This window comes from Alosa alosa, chromosome 7 (genome assembly GCF_017589495.1).
Source record: "Alosa alosa isolate M-15738 ecotype Scorff River chromosome 7, AALO_Geno_1.1, whole genome shotgun sequence".
Lineage (NCBI taxonomy): Eukaryota > Metazoa > Chordata > Actinopteri > Clupeiformes > Clupeidae > Alosa > Alosa alosa.
Genome location: NC_063195.1, coordinates 2381672 through 2394344, shown reverse-complemented (window position 1 = coordinate 2394344; position 12673 = coordinate 2381672). Strand labels below are relative to the sequence as shown.

Here is a 12673-nt window from a genome sequence, read left to right as displayed (position 1 = left end):
CACCAATTCTAGACCTAGTTAAACTTCTCCGTCCCCTGAACACACACAAATACAACTCACTAATGCTAGTTAAACTTCTCCGTCCCCTGAATACACACGAATACAACTCACCAATGCTAGACCTAGTTAAACTTCTCCGTCCCCTGAACACACACAAATACAACTCACTAATGCTAGTTAAACTTCTCCGTCCCCTGAATACACACGAATACAACTCACTAATGCTAGTTAAACTTCTCCGTCCCCTGAATACACACGAATACAACTCACTAATGCTAGAGCTAGTTAAACTTCTCCGTCCCCTGAATACACACGAATACAACTCCGCCCCTGAATACACGGCCACAACTCACTAATGCTAGAGCTAGTTAAACTCACCAATGCTGCTAAACTGCCCTGAATACACAATCAATACAACTCACTAATGCTAGAGCTAGTTAAACTTCCTCGTCCTAAACCCTCCTCATCTGTGTGTGTGCATCTCAAACGGAACGTAGAACTTATTGGCATTAGGCGAGTGGGTGCTATATTGGCATTAGGCGAGGTGAGTGGGTGCTATATTGGCATTAGGTGAGTGGGTGCTATTCAAGTAATTAGGAGCGGGCGCCATATCAGCCTTCAGGCCAGCGGGCGCCATATCAAGTACCAGGCGAGGCTTAGCAGCCATACTGGCACAGGGGCTTATGGGCGCCATACTGCTACTAGCTTGCGCGGAGCAAGTGCCATCATACCGCATCAGGGCTTGCGGCGAGTGGGCGCTTGCTATCATACCAGCTTGGCGCGGGCGCCATATCAAGTTAATTAGAGTGGTTGCATCAAGCACCGGCAATTACGCAGGAGGGCGCCATATCAAGCAATTAGCCAGCGGGGTTACATCAGCACCAGTGCGAGTGGCGCCATCACACCAGCGAGCGGGCGCTGGCATCAAGCACCAGCGCGGGCGCCATACTGGCACCAGCTTATGAGCGGGCGCCATACTGCACCAGGCTTGCGCGGGCCATATCGCGACCAGGCCAGCCAGTGGGCGCCATACTGCCACCAGGCTTGCGGGCGCCATCACAATTAGCCAGCGGGCGCTACAGCGAGCGGGCGCCATACCGGCACCAGCCAGCGGGCGCCGGCAGCGAGCGGGCGCCATATCACAATTAGGCGAGCAAGCTATCACACCAGGCTTGGCGCGGGGCGCCATAGCTATGGGGCGCCATATCAAGTACCAGGCTTAAAGCGGGGCGCTACAGCGAGCAAGTGCCATATCATACTAGGCCGCAGGGCGCCATAATGGTACGGAAAAGAGCAAGGCGCTATATCACCAGCCAGTGGGCGCCATACTGGCACAGTGCGGCGCTATAGCGGAGGGCGCCATATCAAGCACTAGGGCCAGGGGCGCCAGGCGAGTGGGCGCTATATCATATCAGGAGAGTGGGCGCTACAGCGAGGGGCGCTATACCGGCATCAGGGCCAGGGGCGCCATATCATACCAGGGCCAGCAGGGGCGCTATAGTGAGCGGGCGCTATACTGGCATTAGGCCAGTGGGCGCTATGAAAGGAGTGGTGCCATATCAAGCACAGGGCCGGTAGCGGGCGCTATATCATAATTAGGTGAGTGGGCGCTATACTGGCATCAGGGCGCAGCGGGCGCTATAGCGAGCGGGCGCCATAATAAGTACTGAGAAGAAAGGGCGCTATGGCGAGCGGCGCTATATCAAGTATCAGGGCTAGTGGCGCATTGGCATTAGGCTTAGTGGCGCCATAGCTTAGCGGCGCCGGCATTACATTAGCGAGGCGGGTGCTATTGGCATTAGGGCGAGTGGGCGCTGAGAATACATTAGGGCGAGTGGGGCGCTGAGGTTATGGGCGCTATATTGGCATTAGGCGAGTGGGTGCTATATTGGCATTAGGTGAGTGGGTGCCATCAAGGATTAGAAGAAAGGGCGCTATGAAGAGTGGCGCCATACTGGCATTATCAGGGCGTGGCGCCATTGGGTACTAGGCTGCGGGCGCTGGCAGCCGAAAGGGTGCTACATTGGCATTGAAGCAGTGGCACGGGCACTAGTGAGTGGGTGCCATACTGGCACTAGGGCCAGTGCGCCAGTGAGTAAGCTACTGGCACTAGGCTTAGTGGGTGCTACAGTGAGGGTGCGCATTGGCATTAGAAAGAGTAAGTGCACAGTGAGGAAGCCAGGCTGATTAGGCTAGTGGGCGCTATAGCGAGTGGGCGCTATATCAAGTACTAGGTGAGTGGGCTATATGAGTGGGGTGCCACTGGCAATTAGGGTGAGGTGCTATATTGGCATTAGCGAGGGTACAGTAGTGAGTGAGTTATAGTGAGGGTGCTATATTGGCATTAGGTGAGGTGAGTGGGTGCTATATTGGCATTAGGCGTGAGTGGGTGCTATATTGGCATTAGGCGAGTGGGTGCTATAGTGAGTGGGTGCTATATTGGCATTAGGCGAGTGGGTGCTATAGTGAGTGGGTGCTATATTGGCATTAGGCGAGTGGGTGCTATATTGGCATTAGGCGAGTGGGTGCTATATTTAAAAACTCTGTCGCCGTGCCTTACGCCTACTACCAGTTCCTATGACAACTTGGCCAGTACGAATGCAAATGGCAAAACCAGTTTTGGGGGAGAACAGTTAGTAGAACTGCTTAGAAGTGGACTGTTTCTGTAACCGCTTGGTGGGAATGACTTATAAAGCAGTGTGTGTGTGCAAGTGTGTGTGTGCAAGTGTGTGTGTGTGCGCACGAGTGTGTGTGTGCGAGTGTGTGTGCGAGAGTGTGTGTGTGTGCGAGAGTGTGTGTGCGAGAGTGTGTGTGGTGTATGGTCCTCAAGCTCCATCTGCCTGACAACAGCGACAACTGCCTCCCAACAGTCTTCTAACTATAAGTGAGCTCTGTGTGTGTGTGTGTATATTCCAGTCTTAGGTTGGAATCTCCATATTGGCACAGTGCCTGGGAACTATAAGCCCTGCATAGTAATCACAACAGATCTGAATGTTCCCTGGGCACTGCCTAATGAAGGAGCTCTGGGATTGGTTATTACCTAAGGAAGGTGCTCAATGATTGGTTATGAGAGAGAAGTTCTGTGGTTGGCTATTCTCTGAGGAAGACGTTCTGTGATTGGCTGTTACCTGAGGAAGGCGTTCTGTGGTTGGCTGTTACCTGAGGAAGGCGTTCTGTGGTTGGCTGTTACCTGAGGAAGGCGTTCTGTGGTTGGCTGTTCCCTGAGGAAGGCGTTCTGTGGTTGGCTGTTACCTGAGCAAGGCGTTCTGTGGTTGGCTGTTACCTGAGGAAGGCGTTCTCCTCGCGCAGGCGCTTGAGTTCTCTCTCCAGGTCCGGAACTCGAGCCACCTCGGTCTTCATGTTCCTCACAATCAGGGAGTCCTGTTCCTGCACAACCAAACGCCGCTCCAACTCCTACACACACACACACACACTATCCTGATCATACTCACTCTGTGTGTGTGTGTGTGTGTGTGTGTGTGTGTGTGTGTGTGTGTGTAGGTGTGTGTGTGTGTGTGTGTAGGAGTTGGAGCTGTGTTTGTGAATTGTAACAGCATTGTGTGTGTGTGTGTCTGTGTCTGTGTCTGTGTGTGTGTTTAAGCATGTATATGGGTGTGTCTGTGTGTGCGTGTGTGTGTGTGTGTGTGTGTTTAAGCATGTATATGGGTGTGGGTGTGTGTGTGTGCGTAAGCATGTATAGGGGTGTGTGTGTGTGTGTGCGTTTGTGTGCATGTACCCTGATCTTGAGCAGGCCCTCCTCATTGGATGTTTGGGAAGCCTGGACATCCTGCAGCCGTTGACTGGCTTCCTGGAACTTCCTGGTCAGGGCCAAACATCAAAGGGGTCAAAGGGAACATGGTTCACAGAATGTGTGTGTGTGTCTGTGTGTCTGTCTGTCTGTCTTTGTGTATGTGTGTGTGTGTGTGTGTGTGTGTGTTTAGGATGCACGATATATCGGCGGCCGATATATTATTGGCCGATAAGTGAAAAAATGAAAATATTATTATCGGTCCGATAACAGAATTCTGGCCGATAATTTGCGCCGATATTTTTTAAAGTCATAATTTAGGCCTACGTAAGGTCCTTCTGGCTACACTGAGCTACTTGAGCTTGGTTGGCTATACTTTTTCCTCAATATAATGTCAGCGGTGTGAATGTATTTTACCACTCTAACAAAATCTGTGGATATGCGTTCATTTGGGAATCTGTGCATCTCAAAATCCTCTCATGAATGATCCGCCATTTAACCTTACCAGAGCGGAGCTCAGCCCTATCAAGAGTCGTCTTGTGCTGATGTGTTTGCACTTTACCGCCTGGTCGGGAAACAAATAAACAAACTTCGTTAGTGGGACCAGTACATAAGTAGGCCTAGTTCTAAGTTGTGTTTTAGTATTATATTTGCATTACTTTAGCTTGGGTTTGTATTATTACCTAGAAATATGCTAACCATTCCTGCTTCAGTTCCAGAGAGGTCATCATAATAACTTATTAAAACCTTCGGGCTAACCCTTTCATTTCTGCTGCAGCAGGTTGTGCTAACAGAGTAGACGGACATAAGATACAGTCTGAGGAGTTGCAGCTTTATTCAGTTACCCGCAGTTGAAACTAAACCTAAGTTTCCCTCACAAACTCTGATTTGGTCGCTATACTGTAGCTTATTCTCAGCTGAGCCGTTTATGAGTGTTTAGTCCTAAATGAAAACGATTCATACTCTCTAGCCACTCACTGCACTAATTCACTGGCGTCAGGTTCACTTAAAGGAGCCACACATACTGTAGGGCTAGGCTACTGTTTTGTTGACTGCTGTACTATTGAGGACTATTATGAGTTCTGTCCATCATTTGGGGTAGGTAAAATTACTGCAATAAAATTATGCTTATTAAATGCTTTCCCCAAATCACTTTTCACAATTTTTTTCAAGAGTAATATTATCGGTTATCGTTATCGGTGGTCGGGCCACAACAAACCAATAAATATCGGTTATCGTTATCGGCCCTAAAATTCCATATCGGTGCATCTCTAGTGTCTGTCTGTCTGTCTGTCTGTCTGTCTGTGTTGACTTTGTGTGTGTGTGTGTGTGTGTGTGTGTGTGTGTGTGTGTGTGTGTGTGTGTGTGTGTGTGTGTGTGTTTGTTCATACTTGCGTTGGTGGTCTAACTGCTCCTTTAGGGAGTCTTTATCCAGATTCAGTGTGTTGACTTTAAAGCGTCCCACATACTCGCCACTCCCGACCGGTAGCGCGACAATGTGACGTCACAGGAGCGCCGCAACCATTTATACTCGCGCGTGGTGGTCACGACACTAGTTGCAATATTCTCCTGAACAGAGGTGTCGCTGTTGTGAAAAGGCTACCGCTACCTACGTTACACAGTAGAAGAAGCTGTCAGAAGCATTGGCGTCAATGGCAGTTAAAACATTAGCTAGCCTCTGTGATGGTACTTCAGCTATTCGCACCTACCATCATCCTTATCACCTAGTTTCCAAGGTGTGTGCAGATAGATAGATAGATAGATACTTTAGTCATCCCGAAGGAAATTTTAATAATTTAAACATTTTAGTTAGCTGGCTAGCTAGCTAGCAGCTGGCTGAGTTTGTGTAATTTCCTAAAGTGGAAAGAGATTTTGTTCAGGTCTCAGTAGATATCCTTTGGTTGAAAATCTTTCTTTCTATTCTTTCCTCTTAATTCCATGTGTTGTGACTCTCGCTGGTAACTTTGTTAACTTATCCAGCAAACTATTGTGTGGTGCGCTACCGTGTGCTACCCGGCCAAAATCCTGGCACGCCAGAGAGATCTACGTCATTTTGACGTCACATTGTCGCGCTACCGGCTGGGAACGGCGAGTATGTAGTAGGCTTTAGTGTGTGTGTGTGTGTGTGTGTGTGTGTGTGTGTGTGCGTTCATACTTGCGTTGGTGTTCTAGCTGCTCCTGTAGGGAGTCTTTATCCAGATTCAGTGTGCTGACTTTGCATTGCTGAGTTTGAAGCTGCTGTTTCAAATCTCTCTGCTCATCTTTAAGACGGGTTGCGGTCTACACACACATAAAATAGTCATGATGTCAGATGGCGTTAACCTCTCCTTCTATAACACACACACACACACAGGTTACAGACTCAAAATACACAGTCATGATGTCAGATGCCGTTAACCTCTTCTTGTGTGAGTAAGTTGTCCTTCTCCTCCACACACACACACACTCACTCACTCACTCACCTGGTTGGCTTGTGTGAGTAAGTTGTCCTTGTCCTTGTCCTTCTCCTCCACACACACACACACACACACACACACACACACACACCTGGTTGGCTTGTGTGAGTAAGTTGTCCTTCTCCTCCAGATGTTTCTGCAGTTCGTCGATCTTCAGCTGCAGCTGCTTGTTTGACTCCGCCTGCTCTGTTAGGCTCCGCCCAGTCTCTGCCTCTCTCTCCTCCAGACGGCGAATCCGCATCTGAAGGTCCTGGTTCTTATCCACCTCACGCTAACACACACACACACACACACATTTAATCATCACATTGACAGACTCAAAGTCTGTGTGTGTGTGTGTGTGCGCTGTGTGTGTGTGTGCTTTGAGTGTGTGTGCTGTGTGTGCTTTGAGTGTGGGTGCTGTGTGTGGGTGCTGTGTGTGGGTGCTGTGTGTGGGTGCTGTGTGTGTGTGTGTGCTGCGTGTATGTGTGTGCTGTGTGTGTGTGTGTGTGCTGTGTGTGTGTGTGTGTGTGTGTGTGTGTGTGTGTGTGTGTGTGTGTGTGTGTGTGTGCTGTGTGTGTGTGTGTGCTGTGTGTGTGTGTGTGTGTATGTGTGTGCTGCGTGTGTGCTGTGTGTGTGTGTGTGTGTGTGTGTGTTACCTGCAGGTCTCTGGAGCTGCTCTAGGCTGCCTTCTCCAGTTCAATGCGAGCTCTCTTGTGTGTGTGTGTGTGTGTGTTGTGTGTACCTGCAATGTGTGGTCTGTATGTGGTGCTGCTGCTCTGTGTGCTCCTTGTGTGTGTGTGTGTGTGTGTGTGTGTGTGTTACAGGTCTCTGGAGCTGCTCTGGGCTCTCCAGTTCAATCTCGTCTCTTGTGTGTGTGTGTGTGTGTGTGTGTGTGTGTGTGTTTGTGTGTGCTGTGTGTATGTGTGTGTGCTGCGTGTATGTGCGTGTGCTGCGTGTATGTGCGTGTGCTGCGTGTATGTGCGTGTGCTGCGTGTATGTGCGTGTATGTGTGTGCTGCGTTGTGTGTGTGTGTGTTACCTGCAGGTCTCTGGAGCTGCTCTAGGCTGCCTTCTCCAGTTCAATGCGAGCTCTCTTGGTGTGTGTGTGTGTGTGTTACCTGCAGGTCTCTGGAGCTGCCTTCTCCAGTTCAATGCGAGCTCTCTTGTGTGTGTGTGTGTGTGTGTGTGTGTGTGTGTGTGTTACCTGCAGGTCTCTGGAGCTGCTCTGGGCTGCCTTCTCCAGTTCAATGCGAGCTCTCTTGTGTGTGTGTGTGTGTGCTGTGTGCTGTGTGTGTGTTACCTGCAGGTATCTGGAGCTGCTCTGGGCTGCCTTCTCCAGTTCAATGCGAGCTCTCTTGTGTGTGTGTGTGTGTGTTACCTGCAGGTCTCTGGAGCTGCTCTGGGCTGCCTTCTCCAGTTCAATGCGAGCTCTCTTGTGTGTGTGTGTGTGTGTGTTACCCGCAGGTCTCTGGAGCTGCTCTGGGCTGCCTTCTCCAGTTCAATGCGAGCTCTCTTGTGTGTGTGTGTGTGTTACCTGCAGGTCTCTGGAGCTGCTCTGGGCTGCCTTCTCCAGTTCAATGCGAGCTCTCTTGTGTGTGTGTGTGTGTGTGTGTGTTACCTGCAGGTCTCTGGAGCTGCCTTCTCCAGTTCAATGCGAGCTCTCTTGTGTATGTGCGTGTATGTGTGTGCTGTTGTGTGTGTGTGTGTGTGTGTGTGTGTGTGTGTGTGTGTGTGTTACCTGCAGGTCTCTGGAGCTGCTCTGGGCTGCCTTCTCCAGTTCAATGCGAGCTCTCTTGTGTGTGTGTGTGTGTGTTTACCTGCAGGTCTCTGGAGCTGCTCTGGGCTGCCTTATGTGTGTGTGTGTGTGTGTGTTACCTGCAGGTCTCTGGAGCTGCTCTGGGCTGCCTTCTCCAGTTCAATGCGAGCTCTCTTGTGTGTGTGTGTGTGTGTGTGTGTTACCTGCAGGTCTCTGGAGCTGCTCTGGGCTGCCTTCTCCAGTTCAATGCGAGCTCTCTTGTGTGTGTGTGTGTGTGTGTGTGTGTTACCTGCAGGTCTCTGGAGCTGCTCTGGGCTGCCTTCTCCAGTTCAATGCGAGCTCTCTTGTGACTCATCTCCATTTGCTGTTTCTCCTGAGAGAGCTGCAGCAGGCTGGTGTGGGAGTGGATACGCTTGGCTGACTCCTCCATCTGCAAACACACACAGGTACCAACACACACACACAGGTACCAACACACACACACACACACACACACACACACACACACAAAGAACACAAACAATCAGGTATGAACACACACAGGTACAGACACACAGGTACAAAACACACATGTATGTACATACGTACGTACGAATGCACACACACACGCATGTCAAGATTATAGTCCATATTACACACAAGCATAAACACACAACAAACATTTTAATATTAGATACATACATACATACATACATACATATACACACAGCAACAAATCAACAGACAATACCCCCTCACGCTTAAAATTGAGCAACTGTGTGATGGTAGAAAAACACTCACACCTAAATAAAATAACACATAAAGTTTGTCCCTAATTGGACAAGTCTAGCACCTACTTAGCACTTAAATGAACACACACACACCCGCCTGCAGATAGTGGTGAGTGTCAACAAACAAACAAACAAACAAACAAACAAACACACACCTCCATCTTTTGTGTGTAGAGTTTGCCGAGGTCGCTGCCAGACCCGTAGGTAGTAGGCTGTGACGGTGTGCGTTCGGGCCGCGCCATGAAGCTCTTGAACGACTTCAGCGTAGAGAACACGGTCGTGTCGTCGCTTAGGTCGTCCATTCTCACGTTCAACACACTCGACAGATCTAAAGACAAAATAACATTTAAAACCAGACAAAACAAGCAGCACTCAAACCTGCCTGTATGTGAGTTATCGAACGTTAGTCCGGTCCCCCCTTCAGTTTGACTGGCCAGTTTAATTCCTTTAAATCTGACTGTTTAGCAAGAGAACCTTGGTTATGTCTAACAACTAACTTAACGTTATATGTAAAGTTTGACCACCGCTGAAGATGCGGAGTTATTAACCAGAAACGTAACGTTAACAGCACAACATCAAAAGGGCAGTTTGCTGCGTGGGGGACTTCAAACATGGATAAACATGGACAGTGTTAACTTGTAAGTTGTTTGCATACTGCATAGCATTTCACTTAGCTTAGCCAACTAGCTGACGTTAACTGTAAGCTAACATTTACCGCACCGTAGTTAACAGAACTGCCCCGTATCTTTCAGAAGACGTTTGAAATAAACTGTTCTTCGGCATCATATCTTTAAAGGGTGGACAGACATTTAACGTTTAAAATGGCTTTAAAACCTACAAGTAACTGGAGGTGTTTGTTACTTCATAAGCTTTGGATCTCCCTCCTCGACGGTGAGTTCTCCTTCTGCGAATGATCTTGCAAAGATGGCTGCAATCAACCCAGACAGGCGTTCTGCTGCCCCTACTGTATCGGGCTAGAAATGATCTCCAAAAACTACGCGAAGCCCTGAAAACTGCAGTGCAGCCAGTGTTCGCTGAATAATACATTATGTAGCAAGACTGAACAACAAGAAAGGACGTTTCTCAGAGTAACATTTTTAAGGGTTAGACTCAGAGTAACATTTGTGGGGCTATAGAAATTGGAAACAATTGAACTTGAACTGTATACTGAAATGAACTGCATTCATTGGAGGATGGCAGTCTACTGTGATATGACAGGCACCCTGACTTTCAACACTCCTTTGTCAGGACTTTATTTATGGATTTTTCAGCATCCTTTAATAGTAAACGTCAGCACACGTCTGCATCCCCTCTCCAGCAGCTACATGCCAACCCAACTCTCTAAAGAGTCAATCCAACTCTGATGCTCTAAAGAGTCAACACAACTCTGATGCTCTGGATTAAAGCGTTTTTCAAGGACAGACCCCAGCATGAGAGAGTGCATGGTCTTAAATCTACCAGCACTATTTTAAATACTGGGGTCCCGCAGGGCTGTGTCTTGTCACCCGTCCTTTAATGTATCTATATGAATGAGATCACCTGCAACAGCAATGGACTGAAGCTTTTTAAAAATCCTGACACCATGGACTTGGTGGCCAACCTGGCAGATGAGCACACCCTGTGCACTAACATGCAGTGTCAACACAATGGCCCTGTGCACTAACATGCAGTGTGTCAACACAATGGCCCTGTGCACTAACATGCAGTGTGTCAACACAATGGCCCTCATGTGCACTAACATGCAGTGTGTCAACACAATGGCCCTCATGTGCACTAACATGCAGTGTGTCAACACAATGGCCCTGAACACTAACATGCAGTGTGTCAACACAATGGCCCTCATGTGCACTAACATGCAGTGTGTCAACACAATGGCCCTCATGTGCACTAACATGCAGTGTGTCAACACAATGGCCCTGAGCACTAACATGCAGTGTATTTAGGGGCAGCCAAGGCCTACTGGTTAGCGCTTCGGACTTGTAACCGGAGGGTTGCCGGTTCGAACCCCGACCAGTTGGCACAGTTGAAGTGCCCTTGAGCAAGGCACCTAACCCCTCACTGCTCCCCGAAATGCTGTTGTTGCAGGCAGCTCACTGCGCCCGATTAGTGTGTGCTTCACCTCACTGTGTGCTGAGTGTGTTTCACTAATTCACGGATTGGGATAAATGCAGAGACCAAATCTCCCTCACGGGATCAAAAGAGTATATATACTTACTTACACACAACACAATGGCCCTGTGGTTCAAGAAGAGCTCATTGGAATTAAACAGAAGTAAGACTAAGGGAACTATGTTGCCTCTTCTCCAAGACTGGAGGGGGCAGGTAGTGGAACAGGTTGAGTACTTTAAGTACAACAACGCATGTGTCTCCTGAGGAAGCTCAAATCCATGTCAGACAGGACATTGTATCAACAGTAGACGATAATCAGACACTGAAAGAATGTGTCAACTCATTCGACATCACATCTTGGTACAGTTTCCTAACAAACGGATGCAAGGGAAAGCTGGCTATCAAGCATGCAGGCAAGATCATTAGCATCCCACAAAAACGGATGTCAGATTAGGACAGAACAGACTTTTCCTTCGATCAAAGACAATTTTCTAACATGGCTTTTTCAATCTTCAATCTTGAGTCTTTCAGAACTTTTCGAATAGAATGTACGTGATGACGTAAAACGTCTTCGCATTCCGCCACGCCCCTTCCATTTGACAACACAACGGCGCTGACGTTGCAGAAGCTCAGGTCAAGATAGCAACTTCCTCATCGTCGTCGCACCTCCCACTGCTGCCTAGGCTAGACCAGACGTAAGTCTTAAGTTCGTCTGTCTACCAACTGCTAACGTTAGTCCAGCGAGCGGGCGAAGCACGAAGATCTGCAGATATCAACATGGCCCAGGACAACACAGACACGAGCACGTTATGTCTGTTTGACGTGGACGGCACGCTGACAGCAGCCCGGCAGGTTAGTTGCAGAATGGTTCATTCACATTAGCGGTTGGCTACATGCTAACAGCTGCTTGCAAAAGCCGTTCTTTCATTCATTCATTCATTCGTTAACTGTAGTGTGCAGGCATTGGTGTTGTGTCCATTGTAGATGTTCCTCGAAAATATAATTCAAGAGAGGTGACTCAACGACGCTTTTCCTTGAGGATATTTTTAGCTTAGCGTTATTGCTTAAAGAATCTCTGCTGCTCCACTGACATATAAGACACCGGTAACATGACACTAGCTTTGAGTTCATTTAAGTTTATTTGGATAGTTCGATGTTCGTAGAGAGAACTTTACGGGACAAACACTTGACACACTTTTTGTTAAAGCTGCTTGCTGGTTAAACTATGAATAATAACGACTGTAGTTGATGCTGTCACTCTGGCCACGTAGCTTGTGTTAATGGGCTCTGCCACATCCATAGAACCAGTCCTTCTAGTCCGGTCTTAACAGTGAAACCTGAAAGTCAAGGTGTGTGTGTGAGGAGGGTTTTGAACTCGTGTGTGTGTGTGTGTGTGTGTGTGTGTGTGTGTGTGTGTAGAAGGCGACGCCTGACATGTCAGAGTTCCTGACGCGGTTGAGGCAGAGGGTGCGAGTTGGGGTGGTTGGAGGATCTGACCTGGTCAAAATCAAAGAACAGCTGGGAGACGACGGTGAGCACACACACACACACACAAAAATACACAAACGCACACACATAAACACACACAAAACACACACACACACAAAACACACAGACACACACACAAAATACACAAATGCGCGCACACACACACTCACAAACATACGTGGGAGATGACGGTAAGTACACACACACACACACACACACACAAAATACACATTTTTTTTTTCTACCTGCCACTGTGGCTGGTGGATTCCAAAATCTACCAGCCACTCAACTTTTTTACCAGCCACTAGAGAAACGGCATGAAAATGTGATGTAATGATTATAGTAGGCTACCCAAAATGATCACG

General features: G+C 48.4%; 2 protein-coding genes across 2 annotated transcripts in view; one reads left to right on the top strand and one right to left on the bottom strand.

Annotated features, from left to right (window-relative positions):
* The window catches only part of mad1l1 (mitotic arrest deficient 1 like 1), a 51837-nt gene extending 42183 nt beyond the window's left edge, over positions 1 to 9654 (bottom strand). The window contains exons 1-7 of the mRNA XM_048247806.1: positions 9550 to 9654; positions 8867 to 9039; positions 8231 to 8371; positions 6296 to 6475; positions 5904 to 6028; positions 3737 to 3818; positions 3284 to 3414 (exon numbers count right to left, since the gene is read on the bottom strand). Of these exons, the coding sequence (XP_048103763.1) occupies positions 3284 to 3414; positions 3737 to 3818; positions 5904 to 6028; positions 6296 to 6475; positions 8231 to 8371; positions 8867 to 9013 (806 nt within the window). The 5' untranslated portion in view covers positions 9014 to 9039; positions 9550 to 9654. The remainder of the gene's footprint in view (positions 1 to 3283; positions 3415 to 3736; positions 3819 to 5903; positions 6029 to 6295; positions 6476 to 8230; positions 8372 to 8866; positions 9040 to 9549) is intronic.
* A 1826-nt stretch (positions 9655 to 11480) lies between these two features.
* pmm2 (phosphomannomutase 2) overlaps positions 11481 to 12673 on the top strand; it is a 19563-nt gene continuing 18370 nt past the window's right edge. The window contains exons 1-2 of the mRNA XM_048247759.1: positions 11481 to 11672; positions 12240 to 12351. Of these exons, the coding sequence (XP_048103716.1) occupies positions 11598 to 11672; positions 12240 to 12351 (187 nt within the window). The 5' untranslated portion in view covers positions 11481 to 11597. The remainder of the gene's footprint in view (positions 11673 to 12239; positions 12352 to 12673) is intronic.